General features: G+C 37.4%; 1 protein-coding gene across 1 annotated transcript in view; it reads right to left on the bottom strand.

Moving 5' to 3' along the window:
* The window catches only part of LOC309864919 (GDP-mannose 4,6 dehydratase), a 511,379-nt gene that overhangs the window by 169,116 nt on the left and 321,894 nt on the right, over positions 1-20,369 (bottom strand). The window contains exon 7 of the mRNA XM_082730876.1: positions 6,998-7,125. Within this exon, the coding sequence (XP_082587002.1) occupies positions 6,998-7,125 (128 nt within the window). The remainder of the gene's footprint in view (positions 1-6,997; positions 7,126-20,369) is intronic.

Genomic DNA, 20,369 nt, shown 5'->3' with positions numbered 1-20,369 from the left:
TTGCTGCCCTGGGCGAACAGTCCATGGGACAAATCAAGGTCTCCAGCGCAGAGACTGCCCCTGCGTTCAGATCAAATTGCTCTACAAAGCCATCAGCTATCAGCTTTCCTAAACTCAGTAGATAGAAAAAGAAATAACTGATGAATGCAAATGATGTAACACTCAAGAGGGGATCAAAATTTTTGCCTTACCTAGAGAGAAAAGATAAGGAGAATCTTTGAGACTTCACTGCTAGGATTCTATCGCAGAAAATAAGCAGAGATGTTTTCTAGCATGATACACAAAAGCAGAAAATAAAATGCATGTCTTCACCTTATAGAATATTCTATTTGGAAGAGATTTTTTGCTTTGTGGCTTTGGATATAAAGGCAAAATTAACATGCTTGTATTAAAGGGCCCCATAAGGCTAAGCCGGGAACCTGGAGCATAGGCTCCTGAGGGCAGCAAAAGCCCCTTTAAGTGGTCTGAGAAAGTCACAGAAAAGGGCCATAGGCCCAGGCTCTGTGAGGACAAAACACATAATTTTAGTAAATGATTTCTTGTAAAAAAGCAGGTAAGTAAGATAAAACCAAATAGTACTTGAGAATGAATGTAAAAATGAGGGCTTTGACTCTGTGTGTGTGTGTAGGGGAATGTGTGTGTAAGAGAGAAACAGTAATTTATGAGAGTTTTGGGGCATGGGACACATTAAAGTAGTAAATATTTGAAAATCCCTTCTGTCCTTTCCAGAGAGCACTAATGTAAAAATGAAGCATTTAATATTAAAGATATATACCATCTATAGGCAAAATCATCACTAAAAAGTTAGGTGATGTCATAGTTTATAAGAGGCAATTACGTCTATATCACATGAATAGGCTTGTTATTAAAGTTAAATAGCCAGTTTTCATTTGTGGGCAGAAGCAGGTGTGAAGTGGGCGGCACCAGGGAAAGGAGAGACAGCAGAGAGAAGCAGGAAGGACAGAGGAGAATGTGAGGAAGTGCAGCTCAGCCAGGACTGGGGACAGCACACAGGCGGTGGGCAGGCCCCTCTGGGGGTGGAAGGGGAAAGCTCCCGAACCTCAACGGTACACTTGTAGACGTAAGTAAATGAGTGTGGTAATCTAAGTAACAGGAGGCTTTTTTACTGTTTTCCTGACTATTCTCAGGAATAGAACCGTGACTTTCTTGGTACAAGCAGTCGTTTCATGATCCACAGCGGTATGATGACATTTAGCATCAGTGGGAGTGAGCAAAGGGTGGAGTACAAGCTTCTACCTTAATGTGGTTAATTGCTACCCATTAGAACTTAAATGGCATTTACACGAAGTTTCATAATCCACTTCCACGGGCACTGTATCTACTGAATATGCAACTCCATGCCGTTTTTTTCATTTTCACTCTTTCACATAAATGCACTTAGACACATTTGCCAAGCACTACTTTTCTAAGTTAATGTCAGATGCTCAATTTTAAAGTCTTAAAATACAACTGAAAATATGACCGAAAAATGCATCTACCTCCTGTTTCTTAACTATCTGTGGATGAAAACTAGATGAATAATCCATCCTAGAAATTCTGCTGGTGTACTCTTCATCACTGAGACAATAATTTAAACAGAGCCTAGAGTTTCTGGGATTTGGGGGGTTGGCCACTCCTGTGATGTCATGCCTCATCACTCAAGACCTGGCCAGTGGAAATAAAGCAACTATGGCTTTTTGCATTTCTGTTAAGTGAGGCCTTACCTAAGATTCTGGATCCATGAACACTTTAGAGAATTCAAACACAACAAAATATGGAGCTACTCTCCTGAACAACAACAACAACAAAAAAGTAACAACAGTTTGTTGACATTGTTGCAACAAGTAAGCTTTACCTTAAATAAAATCTCAAGAGAGTTTAGATGGCATCCTTTTCTTCCAGATTTGTGTGAATTAACGCAGGAGGCAAAATGCTAGCAGCAGACTGCCAGATGAGGAAGGAAGGAAGGGGAAACATTGTTAATTCTCCCCAGCTCTGTCAACAGTCTACTTCCCCCACTGCCAGGGGCTCCCTGGCTTTCCCCAGGTCTCTGGTATCAACAGAGAACTGAAAGCTGTAAGGACAGTTAAGTCATGTAGATGACAACAGACAGCTAGGGAAGGACACCTAACTACACATTTTCCCCAAATGTATCATCTGCATCTTTGCCTCATGTAGTCAATATAATGGGTTCAGAAAGATCTGATCACTGCCTCACCACATGCTCTCCTCCAGATAATTCTCTTCCCCCTGGACTATAAATGGCATAAAGAGAAAAGGGAGAGAAGCAATGTCTTGTCTCTCTTTGAAATGGAAAGTGAGCCAGATCCCACTGCTTATGTCGCTGCTCCCCTCACGTCAATGTGAATGGTTATGAGAATGGCTGACGTATCAAGCCTGGGCTGGAGTTTGGGCTTCATTCACCTCTGCTGGCCATGGTTTTGGGCAAATCATCCCTGACCTCTCCAACCCTCAGTTCCTTCATCTATAAAGGACTGCTGTATATATCATGGGAAATAATTATGTAAAGTCTTCAGTAAAGTTTCTGACACACACTCAGTGTCTGATTGGCAACTTTTATTATTTTTTTTCTAAAACTATCTTTTTAAAAATTAATCTATGATCCCTGCCAAAGCAGAAGGAGGAGAAGGAGGGGGAAGAAAGGAAAGAAAGAAGGGAGGGAGAGAGGGAGGGAGGGAGAAAAGAAAGAGGTATATGTGAAAGACATTATATTAAAATTCAGATGAATCTCAAAAATCCATCCCTAATAATTTGAATGTGCCCTGGATTGCCTTTGGGCCAGGGGAACTCTTCAGGAGCACCTGTATGGTCAGTTGTTGGCACTAAAACCTCATGATATTTTTAAAACGGCTTTTCACCGAGTCTTGGAAAAAGCTCAGACTTAGGTCACTTGATTATTCATGTATCCCAAGAGCAAGGACCCTCTTATGAGTGGTAAAAACTTAAAGATACTTCTAGTCCAGCCCTTGCCAATTAGCTCACCTTTCAGTATTTTCCAGCTATAGTTGTGTTCTAGCTAGTTTTATCAAGGTGGGATCACACTGGGATCTTGTTAACCAAACTGTTACCATTAATTTTAAACATGTGGTGCCGTTTTCCACCCCTGCACTGCTAGATGTTAATATATATTTTTTATTAAAAGGGTGGCAAAGTTAAATAAGTTTGAGAAGCCTTTATTAATCTTAGCAGGCCACAGGGCATTCACATATCCTAAGTTTGGAGAAGTCAGTCCTACAATAAAGAATCTGCTTACCTTTGTGCAATTTAGCATTGAGCAGGCTTACTGGGCTTTAAGAAAGTTTAAAAGACTGTCATGTGTAGCAACTACAAGCATGACTATGGTGGGTACTGAACAGAAGATATGTGGAAAGACCAATGCCCCCTAGAGAAGTTAGAGGTCTTCTAGTTTGCAGTTTTCAGGCACTACTGGTAAAATGTTGACTATCTGAATTTGCTTGGATGTGGTTAACAGCCTCCAGTATGTTCTCATGAATACAAGGAGTTGCTTCAATGTATGTAGAGGGCAGCAGGCATGAAAACAGAGTGAGACAGTGTCATATAATTATATAAGAAGGTAAAAATATTTTTTAAGTTTGAATTGTCAACTAACTATATTCATATAAGAAGTACAAATTGTTGATAATCTGTTTGTGTAAACTGAGTATTTAGAGCTCTGACCCATCAGCACTATAGTAGTTTTTAAACAGTATTTATTTTCAAATTGTAACAATAATTATTAGATGTTAATTATAGAATCTGGGCAGAGGGTATATGGCTGTTCATGGTAAAATCCATTCAACAATCCTGTAAGTTTATCATAAAATATTGGAAAATACATAACTGCATAAAATTTGTTTATCCTGAAGTTCAATACAGTTTAATACAGTTTTTATATTCTTCAAGTTGAAATATTGCTTACCCACTCACATTAAGTTTTAAATCATTTTGATCTAGGAAACAAGACTATAAATGGATGTTAATGAACCTGAATCAGCAACAGGAAATGGTTTTGTATAAATTGTTGCACAAATGTTTACAAGACAGAGGTAGATTCTAATCATGAATGTATAGCATATTAATGCTAATTTTTTACAGGGTTGTTATTATGCCCTTTTCACAGATGGGTAAACTGAGATATAAAACCCTAAGCAAATCACTGACACAGTTAGGATCCCTACACTCTGTTTGTCAAAAGCTCTCTACTCTTTATCGTGGAAGTTCACCCATAAGTAAAAAAATATAAGTCACTTAACCTAAAGATTAACCAGTACAATATGCTTGCGTATAAATGAGAAAGATTATGTAATTAAATGTGTGTAAATAAGATGCTATTATGACTTGTTTGATCTGTACTTGCCAAGGATTCTTTATTCTAAAGCTGATTATAGTGCCAGGATGTAGATATACTTTAAACAAACAATGCTTCTCTTTTTTCATTCTTATGCTTGTTGACTTTAATTTTGGCAACATCTACTTTTAGTCATAAGTCTGTGAAGTAACCTCATTTTAATACATTTAGAAAAGTGAGGGATGGTGCTAGTTCTTAAAATGGCAATAGCAAATTACTAATTCTTACTTAATAATGACACTTTTTTTTAAGAAATCAAGAAATTCAGACTTCTTTCAGGACCCATAAATGAGAACTATACAATGTTTCTTACATCATCAAGATATAATGTGTTACTGTCTGAACCCCACGGGAATCCTTCATAGCAAAACCTACTTGTATTGTGGAACAAATCAGGTCTTGAATGCCAGTGAGAATGACTTAATTTTGTATGTCTGTTTCTCCATAAAATCTGAAAATTTTTACATTCTTACTGAAAGGCCAGAACATTTTACTTTTGCATGGATGTTTTAGCTTCTTGGGCTCACTCTACTGACACCATCCTGTCAAGGAAACTTCAAAACAGCACTTGGAAAGACCTTTTTGAAGTCTTTGAGCCAAAATGTATATAAAATGCTTTTATTATAAATGAAAACAAATGCAGCCCCTTTGTTTCAAAGTTTGAGCTGCACCCAGGATGAGTGCTTGCTTGGCATTTTGGGAGTGAGATGATAGTACTGTCTTCTTCCAGCTCCACTGAGTTCACGAAAGCCTTACTCATTGCTTATGCATTACTCAGTAGTGCTGGGCATTTTTTTCCAGTCTATTTTTAAAATGTCATTAATTATTTTTTTTTTGATTGAAAAAGTTTATATTCATTTCAAATATATGGAAAATACAGAAACATAAATAGGAACTAAACATAACCAGTAATAAACATTATTAACATTTGGTATGCTGTTTCACTATCAAAATTTATTTCTAAGACTCCCCACTGAGTGTGGAGCCTGATGAGGGATCAATCTCATGACCCTGAGACCATGACCTGAGCAGAAACCAGGAGTCAGATGCTCAACTGACTGAGCCACACAGGCACCCCTATTTCCAGGTTTTAATAAAAATTTCATTTTTTACCCTGGTGCCAAAAAAAAAAAAAAAATTAAATAGAAAGAAATTTGGTCTATTTGGTTCTGGATTTAGAGAACAAGAGTTTGGAAAAGAAGGTATGTGCAGATAGCTAGAATGATACTTTTGAAAAAATAATGTATTCATTTTTATAAAACTTGCCTCATATTTTTAAGTAGGTTAGACCATATAGGTTAAACAAAAGAGAGTTCCAGCATCTATTGATAACATCTCCTTTCTTCTACTTCTTAGAATTTCTGAAAATATGGCCTTATATATTTTTAATGTAATGTTCTTAAAATGTATCTAATATCTACTGTATATAATAAATGCCTCTTTGTAAGGATAGCTTAAAAGAACATATTGAAATGATCTAAATGTTACACTGTTCATAATTTAAAATTAGAGCTATTTTTGTCCATAATATAAAATCTGTATTAGGTGTTCAAGCATACAACATTTTTAATTGTTAAAAACAAAAATAATAACACTGTCGAGACTAACCTCTGTTAGCAAGTAAACTACTGGTTTGCTTTCTTTCGTAAATGTTCAAGTTTCTTTTTGAATCGCATCAATGAACAAGGAAGCCAGATCCGGTTTCCCAGAGAGGAATCATTAAAGACAGAAATAGTTTCCTGAACACAGGAAATCTGTAAACACCTAAACAAGGACAAGCAGACTCCAGGGAAAAAGACAATGTTGCCAACATGCTCCTTTATGTCTGGCCATAGAAACCACCATGGATATTTAAAAGCATACTGATCAGGGAAAGGTAAAAAAATAACCATTTGCTTAAAATAAATCACACTGCTTATACATATAAGATATCGAACCCAAACCAAAAATTAATGTGTATATAAGTTCCAAGAATGAAAACTTGAATTTCCCTTTAACTATATCCAGAATTATGCAACAGTATCATTATTAGCAACTCTCTTTAATGAACAAAATTCACTGGTGTGTAAAGTCATACTTTAAGAAATGTGTAGGGTGATAACCAGAAACCAAAAACTCTATAAGAATATTACTCTTAGAGGTACCTTAGTAGCATAATATAAATCTGAAAGTCTTGGATTATATAAATTGATTAGGTAGTATTTCTTGAAGCTCTGAGAACTGCACCTTTATACTTAAAAATTCTTTCAGTTAGTTATATGTATATTGGGCAGGCAAGAGGGGAGAATGTGCAAAAAATGAGAAGGAGAAAGAAGCTTTAGAAAGAAAAGAACACTATTCAAACATTTTTTCATCCACCATCCAAATGAATGACCAATACCTTCATTTTAAATAACGAAAAGAACAACTGTGAGAAGTTTCCATATTCAAGGAACACTCAGTGTAATCCATTAGTAAAGCTGAACTGTGGAGCCTTAAACTGAAATGAGTAAGAGTTTAAACAAATCTGCATAAGCAAAATTTTATATGCTACCACCTCTTGAAGGTAATGCTTTTCCACTAGAGGCCCGGCATTGAAAACACCAACTGATGCAGGTCTTTTTAAGAACATAATGAGTCAGTTCCTACCTCTACATAGTCCTTGGCATGGCCCCAATCTCGTTTGGCATCCAGATTTCCCAAGCTGAAACATTCCAGTTGTCCAAGGTAAATCTTAGCCACTGACCGGCTAATTTTTCGAGTAACAAAATTAGCTCCTAAAAAGAGATAAAATGGTGTTTATCAGTATAATACATTTGACATTTAATAGTTTGGTGAACCAAACCCAATCTCAGCCTCCTGGCATTTCTTTCATTCTTATCCCCCCTTCTTTAAAATAAGAATAAAAGAAAATGACCATTAACTGCCATTTAGATAAGTTAAGAAGTTCTAATTCTAAGTGTCACATCAGCTCTACTTTCATAACAAACATTTTTCTTTGGGGGACGTCTTAACATTCCTAATTTGCTGCTGCTATATGTGACCCAGGCATTAGGCCAAAGAAAAGCTATTGGAATGCCAGTTTTTAAACAGAAAATTCAAAAGGGTTGTATAAAGGGAAATGCCAGAATGGAAGATGGACATCTAAGACCACCCTGATTTTTTAAAAGAACATAAACAGCATATGTTCCTATTAATAAAGCTATTTTGGGGATCATGGGGGAATGGGAGAGGAGAGTAACTTAGCTCACAGGGTATAACTATTTAAAGGAAACAAACAAGAAATGCGCTTGAGTTGCCAATAAGTGGTGATCGTTCTTCTTTAGAAACCTGCAAAGCTATCCAATTATAAATTATGACATAGTTCCAAGTCAAAAGTTTCCCCATACTATATTTACTGAAATTCCACCTTCCAAATTCACTTCAGTACTATGTACAAAAAATTTGGTCTCCTGAATTCGGCATAAATATTTTGAAACAATTGATGAAAGGGACCATAAATTGAAGAAAGAAGTGAAAGTGTTTTACATTCTTTGGTCTTTAATGAAAATGTCTACTTTTAAAAGATTACAGAGAAGAACAAAATTAAAAGACACTTCCGAGATGATTTTACCCAAGCCTCTGTTTCTAGGTAAGGTTATCACAAGTACCAGGTAATGCCAAAGTCTCAAGGTAATAACACACATAAAGTCAATAATGGTTGCATACAGTTTAGATAGATTACTATCATAATTTATCACATTTCAATAACTTTAGCTTTGTTCTTTTGCAGATTAAGCAGGGAGGTGAGTTATGATGAAAGCTTTTGGCTTCTAGAGAAACTGGCACAGGGATAAGGGGAATTTTTCTGAAGAGGTTTACTAAATTTTGGCAAGAACACAGCCCAGGGCAAGTGCAAACAGATACTAGATCACTTACTACAAAAATCTGGTGTACACATCTATACCAATACCATCATTAAAAATGACAATGGGATTTCCATGGAAATCTAAAATTTTCAGTTTCTCTTAGCAGCTGATAGAGTATGCTTTGCTTCTTCCATGGCTTATAAAACACAGAGTGTTTATAAAACAGAGCTTCTTCAAAAAAGAGCCTTTCGACTCCTGAAACTGTTCCAAAAAATAGAAATGGAAGGAAAACTTCCAAACTCATTTTATGAGGCCAGCATCACCTTGATCCCAAAACCAGACAAGGATCCCACCAAAAAAGAGAGCTATAGACCTATATCCTTGATGAACACAGATGCGAAAATACTCAACAAAATACTAGCCAATAGGATTCAACAGTACATTAAAAAGATTATTCACCACGACCAAGTGGGATTTATTCCAGGGCTGCAAGGTTGGTTCAACATCCGCAAATCAGTCAATGTGATACAACACATCAATAAAAGAAAGAACAAGAACCATATGATACTCTCAATAGATGCTGAAAAAGCATTTGACAAAGTACAGCATCCCTTCCTGATCAAAACTCTTCAAAGTGTAGGGATAGAGGGCACATACCTCAATATCATCAAAGCCATCTATGAAAAACCCACCGCAAATATCATTCTCAATGGAGAAAAACTGAAAGCTTTTCCACTAAGGTCAGGAACACGGCAGGGATGTCCATTATCACCACTGCTATTCAACATAGTACTAGAGGTCCTAGCTTCAGCAATCAGACAACAAAAGGAAATTAAAGGCATCCAAATTGGCAAAGAAGAAGTCAAATTATCACTCTTCGCAGATGATATGATACTATATGTGGAAAACCCAAAAGACTCCACTCCAAAACTGCTAGAACTTATACAGGAATTCAGTAAAGTGTCAGGATATAAAATCAATGCACAGAAATCAGTTGCATTTCTCTACACCAACAGCAAGACAGAAGAAAGAGATATTAAGGAGTCAATCCCATTTACAATTGCATCCAAAACCATAAGATACCTAGGAATAAACCTAACCAAAGAGACACAGAATCTATACTCAGAAAACTATAAAGTACTCATGAATGAAATTGAGGAAGACACAAAGAAATGGAAAAATGTTCCATGCTCCTGGATTGGAAGAATAAATATTGTGAAAATGTCTATGCTACCTAAAGCAATCTACACATTTAATGCAATTCCTATCAAAGTACCATCCATCTTTTTCAAAGAAATGGAACAAATAATGCTAAAATTTATATGGAACCAGAAAAGACCTCGAATAGCCAAAGGGATATTGAAAAAGAAAGCCAACGTTGGTGGCATCACAATTCCGGACTTCAAGCTCTATTACAAAGCTGTCATCATCAAGACAGCATGGTACTGGCACAAAAACAGACACATAGATCAATGGAACAGAATAGAGAGCCCAGAAATAGACCCTCAAATCTATGGTCAACTCATCTTCGACAAAGCAGGAAAGAATGTCCAATGGAAAAAAGACAGCCTCTTCAATAAATGGTGCTGGGAAAATTGGACAGCCACATGCAGAAAAATGAAATTGGACCATTTCCTTACACCACACACAAAAATAGACTCAAAATGGATGAAGGACCTCAATGTACGAAAGGAATCCATCAAAATCCTTGAGAACACAGGCAGCAACCTCTTCGACCTCTGCCGCAGCAACATCTTCCTAGGAACAACGCAAAAGGCAAGGGAAGCAAGGGAAAAAATGAACTATTGGGATTTCATCAAGATCAAAAGCTTTTGCACAGCAAAGGAAACAGTTAACAAAATCAAAAGACAACTGACAGAATGGGAGAAGATATTTGCAAACGACATATCAGATAAAGGACTAGTGTCCAGAATCTATAAAGAACTTAGCAAACTCAACACCCAAAGAACAAATAATCCAATCAAGAAATGGGCAGAGGACATGAACAGACATTTCTGCAACGAAGACATCCAGATGGCCAACAGACACATGAAAAAGTGCTCCATATCACTCGGCATCAGGGAAATACAAATCAAAACCACAATGAGATATCACCTCACACCAGTCAGAATGGCTAAAATCAACAAGTCAGGAAATGACAGATGCTGGCGAGGATGCGGAGAAAGGGGAACCCTCCTACACTGTTGGTGGGAATGCAAGCTGGTGCAGCCACTCTGGAAAACAGCATGGAGGTTCCTCAGAATGTTGAAAATAGAACTGCCCTATGACCCAGCAATTGCACTATTGGGTATTTACCCTAAAGATACAAATGTAGTGATCCAAAGGGGCACATGCACCCGAATGTTTATAGCAGCAATGTCCACAATAGCCAAACTATGGAAAGAACCTAGATGTCCATCCACAGATGAATGGATCCAGAAGATGTGGTATATATACACAATGGAATACTATGCAGCCATCAAAAGAAATGAAATCTTGCCATTTGCGACAACGTGGATGGAACTAGAGCGTATCATGCTTAGCGAAATAAGTCAAGCAGAGAAAGACAACTATCATATGATCTCCCTGATATGAGGAAGTGGTGATGCAACATGGAGGCTTAAGTGGGTAGGAGAAGAATAAATGAAACAAGATGGGATTGGGAGGGAGACAAACCATAAGTGACTCTTAATCTCACAAAACAAACTGAGGGTTGCTGGGGGGAGGGGGTTTGGGAGAAGGGGGTGGGATTATGGACATTGGGGAGGGTATGTGCTTTGGTGAGTGCTGTGAAGTGTGTAAACCTGGTGATTCACAGACCTGTACCCCTGGGGATAAAAATATATGTTTATAAAAAATAAAAAATAAAAAAAAAAAAAAAAAAAAAAAAAAAAAAAAAAGAGCCTTTCGAAATGAGAAAATGTTTAATAAGAGCAATCCTTTTCAATCTGCCACCCTTAGCAATCTTTTATTCTCTATGGACTTGTAACAAATAAATTTAAATTTATAATTAAATGTAGATTTCTCAATGTCCTTCTATTTTAATAACAGGACTATACTATCATTCCAAATATACTAGATAAATTAGTGATGCCATATAATTAGACGAAGCTCCCAACATAAAACGGTTCAGATTATTCTCTTTACTGGGAAGCAAATATTTAGGAGTCCTCAGCAAGTATGTGACCATGTTCAAACAATCTATCTAGGCTCTACCCTTACTGTTTAATCTTTCAAACAGTATTAACTGAGCACCTACCAAGCACAGAGCACTGAGCTGGGGAACTTGTAAGTGACATGGCAGCCCCTGCTCTCAAGTAGCACAGAAAGTGTAAGACAGACAAATAAATCAGGGTTGCCAGACGTTAGATGACAGATCTGCAAGAGGAAGAGTCAAAGTCTGGTAACTCCTTGGCTGGATGTGGTCAGGAAACACAGAGAAGCAGAATGCCCTGAGGTCCTGAGGTTTCATTAGGCTGTGAGATAGGGATGGTGCTCCAGGCACATGCAAAAAACAGCACAGGGGCTTCTGAGTAGGCCTTTGTCTCTACTTCCTTATCACAACCCTGCAATGATCATGACCTCAACACCTCCGACAATGGCCTTTACTTTTAGCATTGTGCTAAGTGCTGCTCCATTGATCTATATATCTATCCTCATGAGAGTATCACACATTCTTGATTACTTTAGCTTTACGGTAAGTTTTAAATGAGGAAGTGTGTGTTTTTGGACTTTGCTCTTTTTAAAGACTGTTTTAGCTATTCTCAGTCCCTCAAATTTCTGTATGATTTTTAGGTTCAGCTGCTTAATTTCTGCAAAAAAGTAAACTGAGATTTTGATAGGGATTGTATTGAATCTGTAGGACAATATGAAGAATACTATCATCTTAACCATATCCTGTCTTCTAATTTATGAACACAGGATGTCTTTCCATTTACTTAGGTCTTTGAAATTTCTTTCAGCAATGTTTTGAAGTTCCCAGAAAATAAGTTTTGTTTCTGTTCTGTTAAATTTGTTCCTAAGTACTTTATTCTCTTTGATGTTACTATTGTAAATGAAATTGTTTTCCAAATTCCACTTTCAGATTAATTTTAAACATTATTGCTACCATTTGTTTCACTAATTAATTTTTGGAGAAGCTTAAAATTATTATTTTTTTTAAAAATTTGCTCCCTTCGTTTTTATACCTTATCACACAAGACTGACGTTTTTAGGAGAAAACTATATAAAATCATTATATATTAGAGTGAAACTTAGTGGCAACTTTGCCCAACCATCCCAAGTGTGCAGATGGGCAGAGAGAGAGGCAGAGGCTAAGCAAAATGCCCAACAGTCTGGACCAGTAGATAAGCCTGATCCAAGCCTGTCGTGTGTGATTTCCCATCTGTGGCTGTTTTTACTAAGCCACAGTGCAATGTAGGAGGTATCCTTCTTCAGATTAGATTTAAGTGGTTGTATATTATTAACAAATCAATAAATGGACCTGTTGCAATTATTTTAAGTGCACATTTGATTTCTAAGAGCCTTAAACTAGAAGACCTTAGCTAGGAAGAAGACCAAGAAATGAAAGGTTAGCCCAATGACCAAAGACCAACTCTATTAGCTACTGCTTATAGTATTTTGCACCAACCATTTAAAAGCTCTGAAGTTATAGTCTCTTCTGTATAGTAATACTTGCCATGTCAAATCACAGGATATGTTAATACAGGTGAAAAAATGCTGTAGAACATAAACCATTACTGAAATGTAAGGAATTAGGATCATCACGTCCTCATTTGTAAAATAAGGATAATAATAGGTAGTTACCATGTAGATCTGATGTTTAAGTAAGAAAATCTAGGTAATATGATTAGGAAGTACTCAATAAATATTAGCCATTATTATAATTATTACATTACAATGTTAATGGTATCTATAATTAAGCCTAAATGAAAAGTTCAGGTTTCTTAGTTCTTTTATGACTAGGTCCCTGATTTTTGAAAATCTGAGCTTGAGAACTGATCTAAATAAAGAGCCAATTTCAAATGTATAGACTCACACACTGAAAGCACTAACAAACATTTCTTAAATCAACTGCAGTTTACTTTTTCAATATAAACTCATTAACAAAGAAAAAAGAGTGGCCACGTAAATGTATATCCATAAGAAAAAGATAAATTAAGATGGATTTTAGTTCAAATCTTAGTTCTAAGACTGAGATACCAGTTTTGCTAGCACTGACAGAATGAAAGGAACTTGCATTTGGACAATATAGAATACAAAAAATCCTGCCACATTAAAAAACGTCAAGATACGCTGGATAAAATATATCTATTATTTATTTAAGCTCAAAGCTGAGTCTCCAAGATGGATTTAAGTGAGGGGAAAGCTCCAGAGCACAGGTGTGGGTGGGCACTGAGTGTTCTGAGCTAAGAACATGACTAGAGCACCATCTTAGGACCTGGAAATAGGCTTCAAGCCGAGGCAAAGGACATGGTGTTGGAGAGAGAACACTGGAAGTAGGGTTATACACTATGTGAGTTAATAGTAATTCTCTTCCTTTTATAAGTGCCATTATTTTAAACAAGCATTTTAACTTTTTAGTTTCCTTACCTATAAAATGGGAAAATAATCCATACTAAGGACCTAATAAGATACTATAGTTCAAAGGCTGTAGAATACTCTACGATCGTCAAGTATTTCTGTTAGTTACAAATGTTTATTGTCTTGAATATGTTTACTGTGATCAATCTTTTAAAATAGTAAGGCTTTTTCTTTCACATTTGTCTGTATGTGACCTTCTCCACAGTTAGCTCAAGTCTGGGAAAAAATTATGATAGTTACTTCAAATAGTCAAAAAGAAAGTTAATATTCATCCCTATCATTCAAAATAGGATTCTGTACCAAGATAGTTAAAATAAGGTTTCATGGAAGAGTAATTTTCTAAATAATTTAGTGTATCAAAAGCCAAGAGTAATCACAATCCAAAGTTTCTCCCAGGTTCTGATGGGCATGCATGTGGGCTGTAGTTCTTGGGGAGAGGAGAAGAAGTGGCAGAAGGGGTTCCCAAGCCATCCTGGGCAGTGGAGAAGGACACAAGCAGAGGCGGGAGAGGAGAGTCTTAAGTGTTCCAACCCAGCTCCTTGGGATAACAAGCAAAGTATATTTAAGAAATCATTGAGAGGAGGAGCCTTCACCTTATTTCATGTTGGAGAGTCTGGGGAAATCTCCTTAGGATGCCACCTGATATCTGACCTGGGGCAGCTGCACCATGATACACTGAATAGGGCATGAGCTCCCTCAGAGGGCAGGTGTGGTGCTGTGAGACCCAATAGGCCTGGCCTGCAACGATGTATGGGCCCGAGGTGGTGAGGGAGGAAGCCCCGTAGTTGAGTCTTGGCGGTAAGACCATGTAGGCCAGGGACTACATGTAGGATGAGACAGTGGGTCTATAGTCCATAATGCCAAGGAGGGGTAGAGTGAGGCTATCTCACTCTAGGAGCCTACTGGAAAGAGAAGCCCCTGAATTTGATCAGCAGCAGACACCAAAAAGAGCCAAACCTGAAGCTAGCACCACCTCCTTGGCCATTAGGCAAGGGAATAGCTTGTGTGCAACACGGCAGCTGCGATTAGCAGTGTGCAGAGTGCACCATTGGGTCTGAGGATGCCAGCTGCCCCCTTGTCAACACCAAATAAAATAAGACACATTTGTATCCCAAATAACTAGATGGCATCTCAAAGAGAAACAAGGGGAAAAAATGGCATATCTAGAGAAATTGGCTTCAATACTGTATTATAGCAGATACTTAATTACAATTTTTAATTGAATTTGGTTTGGGTTTTGTTTGTTTTTGTTTTTGTTTTGAGAAAAGTATAAATTTAACCATTAGGGACTGTGTGTATTTCCCGTGGCTGCCATAACAAATTACGACAAATGAGGGGGCTTGAAACAACTGAAATTTATTCTCTCACAGTTCTAGAAACCACAAGTCAACAGGGCCATGTTCCTTCTGAGAGGTCTAGGGGAGAAACCTTCCTTTGCTTCTTTCTGTATCTGATGGTTCCAGGCATTCTTGATTCTTATCTTATGGCTGCATCACTCCAATCTCTGCCTGAATCTTTATACCATCTTCTCTGTGTGTCTGTGTCTTGCCTCTTCTGTTTCTTATAAGGATACTTATCAATGAATTTAAGGTCTGCTCTGGTAATCCAGGATGATTTCTTCATCTCAAGATTCTTAATTACATCTGTAAAGACCCTTTTTCCATATAAGGTCATATTCACAAGTTCCCAGAATTAGGAAGTAGGCATATCTTTCTGGGGCCACTGAATCCACGATAAGGGTCAAGGATTAGAATATTTGAGAAAGTATGATAAAACACAAATCAAGCATTGCTATATTATTTTAATATCATTTTAAGGTAGTGGTGTATCTTTCAGGAGCACAACAGTCAGAGAGTCTCCAGTTGTAAAAGATGTAAAAGGATAAAGTAAGTTTCCTTTCTATTTTAACCCTGTTAAGTTTGCCTCAGTGAATCTGAATAGCTCCCTGGATCTCCTCTTCAAATAATGCAAATGTATTTATAGTTTTGGACTAGAAATTCTGTGCATATACCTGTATTTGCCATTTTCCCTTTTCATCACTCTTTCTTGAGTCTTCTGGTATGATTTCCTTTCTTCTAAAAATGCATTCACTAGAAGTTCCTTAATGTAGAGAATTTTAATGTAGAGAAATTGACTCATATTTGGAAGATAATTTTGCCAGTTACACAACTGCAGGGTGCAGACTGTTTTCTCTTAGCATGCTGAAGTTATTATTCCACTGTCTTCCGGTTCCCATTTTTTGCCACTGATAAGTGTGAGGCCATTCTGTCATTCTTTGGTAGAATCATCTTTGGTATTTTGTAGGTCATCTTTCTTCCTCCCATTAAAGATTCTCTCTTTGTCTCTGGAGTTCCAATTTCATGTGTCCAGAGGATGGTTTTCTGCATGGTACACCCAGTGCTTCTGTATCCGTGTCTCTTACAGCACATCTGGAAATCTCCCAGTAATCATTTCTTCCAATATTGGTTCTTCTTCACTCTATTTTGTTTTGTTTTATCTACTTCCTTTGGGAAATGGAATGCTAGACCTTCTCATTTCATCTTCCAATGTCTTAATTAATTTTTCTTTCTTTGTTTCCATCCTTCCTTTTTTTAAAAAAATAATTTTCATATCTTTGCCCTTCTCTGCTTTGGGTAACTTCCTTAGATCCATCTAATTTTCCTTCAGCACTCTAATATTTTAAGTCAGTCATTTAATTCTTTATTTCTAAAAAAAATTTTTTTTATTAACATATAATGTATTATTAGCCCCAGGGGTACAGGTCTGTGAATTGCCAGGTTTACACACTTCACAGCACTCACCATAGCACATACCTTCCCCATTGTCGATAACCCCACCACCCTCTCCCTACCCACCTCTGCCCGGCAGAGGTTTCATTGTTTCATTATTCTTTTCCCACCCTCGAAACCCCCCAGTGTTGCATCTCCACTTCCTCATATCAGGGAGATCATATGATAGTTGTCTTTCTCTGATTGACTCTGATTGACTTATTCCGCTAAGCATAATACCCTCTAGTTCCATCCACATTGTCACAAATGGCAAGATAATTTTTTTTTTTATATCTAAAGTTCTCTTTGGTTCTTTTTTTCAAATCTTCCTGGGCATTTTTATATTCTGTTGCTGCTTATTTTTAAGTAAATAAAATGATTTTTATGATTTATCATTTTATTTACTTAAATTTGTCATAGTAATTTTATATTCGAATTTGATAACCCAATATTTAAAGTTCTTGGGGGCTAATTTCTTGTTTTGTTTTGTTTTTTTCCTGTTGATTTTGATTGATGGTGGTTTGTTTCCTTGTGCATTTGGTGACCCTAAGAGTTCATATTTAGTCATCTTAATCTGCTGGAAACCAGAAGACAAGTCTGAGAATGACTGTTTCCTCCTGAGAGTGTCTGCATTTGTTTCTGATGGGAGCCAGGAGACACTAACCTCTGCAACCTTTCATCCCCTTCCACAGTCCCCAGGTCAATACTGTTCTGCTCTTCCACTTTGTTACTATCTAAGGCCAACAGCTGAGCCTTCTAATTAAAGAGGCTGAGCATTACCTAAAGGTCTATTAAAAATCACTGCATCAGGCGTGCCTGGGTGGCTCAGTTGGTTAAGCATCCAACTCTTGGTTTCTGCTCGGGTCATGATCTCAGGGTCCTGAGATGGAGGCCTGAGTGGGGCTCTGCACTCACTGTAGAGTCTGCTTCTCTCTCTCTCTCTCTGTCTCTCCCTCTGTCCCTCCCCCAACACTTGCACATGGTCTCTCCCTCTTTCAAATAAATAAATAAATAAATAAATAAATAAAAACACTGCATCACACTAAGTAAACAGAATTAGATATCACTTTGGGGTCCCTAGAGGTCCCGGTCTATTGATGGGAGGGAATTGCCAGGGAGATGACAGATATAGAGAAATAAAGATATTAAAAGAAATTAATTTTTCTGCATTTCTGGATGCAATGCAAATAATTGTGCCACCCCATACATATTTATTTTCATACTAGACATTCAGAAAAATTTGATTTTTTTGGTTTTCTCAATGGAGTATGCCTGTATATAGATACGCACACACACACTCATAGACACACACACATATATATACACATGTACACATACACACATGCACACACATATATAAACATCTAAACCTAAAATTTATATCACTGGTTTGCTTATACTTTTTCTCTGGCTCAAATACAATTACTTATAATGATTTTTTTTTTATACATACTAGGCAAATATACTTTTTTTTTTCCTTATGAAATCCTGAACCAGAAGATTGTCTTGTCTTGTGGTTCTTCCCCTTTACACTGGGCCTCACTTCCTGTGAGAACAGATGATTATGGCCGGCTGTGAGATCATTCCAGCACCAACACACAGGAGGCAGCTCAGATAAACAACTAAAGCCAAATTCCTAATTTCCTGGCTTTGTTCTTACATCTAATCCTTACATCAATGTGTTTGCATATATATGCATGTTCCTTATTAAACTTTATAGTATAAAATCATATAATATACTAAGATAATATTCCCCTAGTCAGATACCTTCTAAAAAACAAATTTATAAAACATACACTCTAAATTATCAGCATTTAACTTTAAGACATGAAGAGCAGCACACTAACTAAAATTAAAGAATTGGATCATCTGCTAAATCATATTCTTTACCACAATTTATTACCCTTCAATAGAGACTTTGCTGTTGTTTTCATAACATACAAAATGCAAGAAAGGGCATATTATTATGACCAAGTGGAACTAAGGGAAGAAACATGAGGGAGATAAAGTAAGGGAGATAATTGTCTCTACTAGGAAAATTCTGCTTATCACAGTAAACAAAACTGCTTCTTTTTCTAACATATATTTCACTATGGCTCTGTCTTTATAATGCCTAACTCTAAAGAAGCAAAGTATCTAAGAGTGTGTAGAAATTATCATTGTTTGTAGGTGTACATGACATACAACTGTGTATACATGAACACATACATACAAACATATGCAAAATGTATCCCTGTCAGCATTCAAATAGTATTTGAAGTAACCTCAATTTCTCTAAGAAAACTTCTATTTCATTGTTCAGTACTTTCATCCAAAAGCTTTAGATTTAAAGATTTTTTTGGAGTTAAAGTACAAAGCCAGTTTGGATGATATTCATTGCAAAACAGAAATCATTCCAATTTATCCTGAACCCCACATGAACCTCTGCCCTGGGGCCCTGCATTCCCCCCCAGTGGTAGTCTCTGGCCACCCCACTGAGAACTGCCTGGGCCATGGCTCGCAGCAGACAGGGTGTAGAAAGAAGAGACACTGGGAAGGTCATGGCTGACTGAGCAGACTGCGGAGATCAGAGAGCTCATACCTCATTTGCTCACCAAGTCCTGCCAAGAGCAACACTATTTAACTGCAGGTACTCAAAATCCAACAGGCATGCTTAAAGGAATCTCAGGCTTACAAGAGGACCATTCACAATGTGCATTTGTTGGGGATAGGTACCACCTTTTGGCAATTATTCATAAATATGTGTTTAAAGAGAAAGATTCAAACTACTTGCTCTTTGTATCAATGTTCAATGTTTTTCTACTGAGAGTTAAGATGATTCAAATTCAAAAATCCTTATTTCAAGGTTTCCCAGCTTGGCACTATTGACATCTGGGACTGTCTGGTGCATTGCAGAGGGTTAGCAGCATCCCTGGCTATCACTCAATAATGCTAGGAGCACCCCCTCCACAACAGTGGCAACCAAAAATGTCTCCAGACATTGCTAATTTCCCCTGGGAAACTAACTGCCCCCCACCCTTGAGAACCACTGCCTTAGTCAAACAAACCAACGCTGACAAAGACAAAATCCCACAAAATTAAAACAAATTTATATATAAACGCTAACCTTACCCACAGATACACTGTGTTATTTTAAGTCTCTCTATTCATTTGATACACTGACGAAACCATCAGAGAACTAATAAACATGAAATATTTAAATCATGATGAGACAGGGTGAGTCTTCATCTAGAGTCAAAGTGAATATATGAGTCTGGCCTCCTGAGGAGGGTGTAGGTGAAAGCACACATTTGGGAACCATTGATGTCTGGATGGTATTTCAAGTCCTGAAACTGGCTGAGACCACCAAGAGAGGGAAGTGAGCAAGAAAACAGAAATGGTCCAAGAACTAAATCCACTGACACTACAACGTTTAGAGGTCAAACAGATGAGGAGGAAGCAGTGAGGCTGAAGGAAAACAAGAGCATGGAAGAATCCGGAAAGTCTGGAAAGCGCGTGCCTGGAAGGTTGTTAATCACCATGACTGTAGGTCAGGAAGACAGGGGACAGATGGAAAAACGACCACTGGGTATGGCGGAATCAAGGTGATTGGTGACCCTGATCAGAGCGCTTCAGAGGAATGAAGACAGAAGTCTGATGGGTGAGAGGGTTCAAGAGACAATGGAGGAGAGACTGAGACACTTTTATTTCAAGACGGGAGAAAAAGCAGCATCTTTGCATGCTGGAGGGAGAAATCCAGTGATGACAAAGAAATGATCCAGGAGAGAGGTAAAAATTGCTGGTGCTGTGTCTCTGAGTTGGTGATTACAAAAAGGGCCTAGT

The sequence above is a fragment of the Mustela nivalis genome (assembly GCF_964662115.1).
Source record: "Mustela nivalis genome assembly, chromosome: 5".
In the NCBI taxonomy this organism is placed as follows: domain Eukaryota; kingdom Metazoa; phylum Chordata; class Mammalia; order Carnivora; family Mustelidae; genus Mustela; species Mustela nivalis.
The sequence above is the reverse complement of the archived record's forward strand: the minus strand, read 5'-3'. Positions and strand labels throughout refer to the sequence as shown.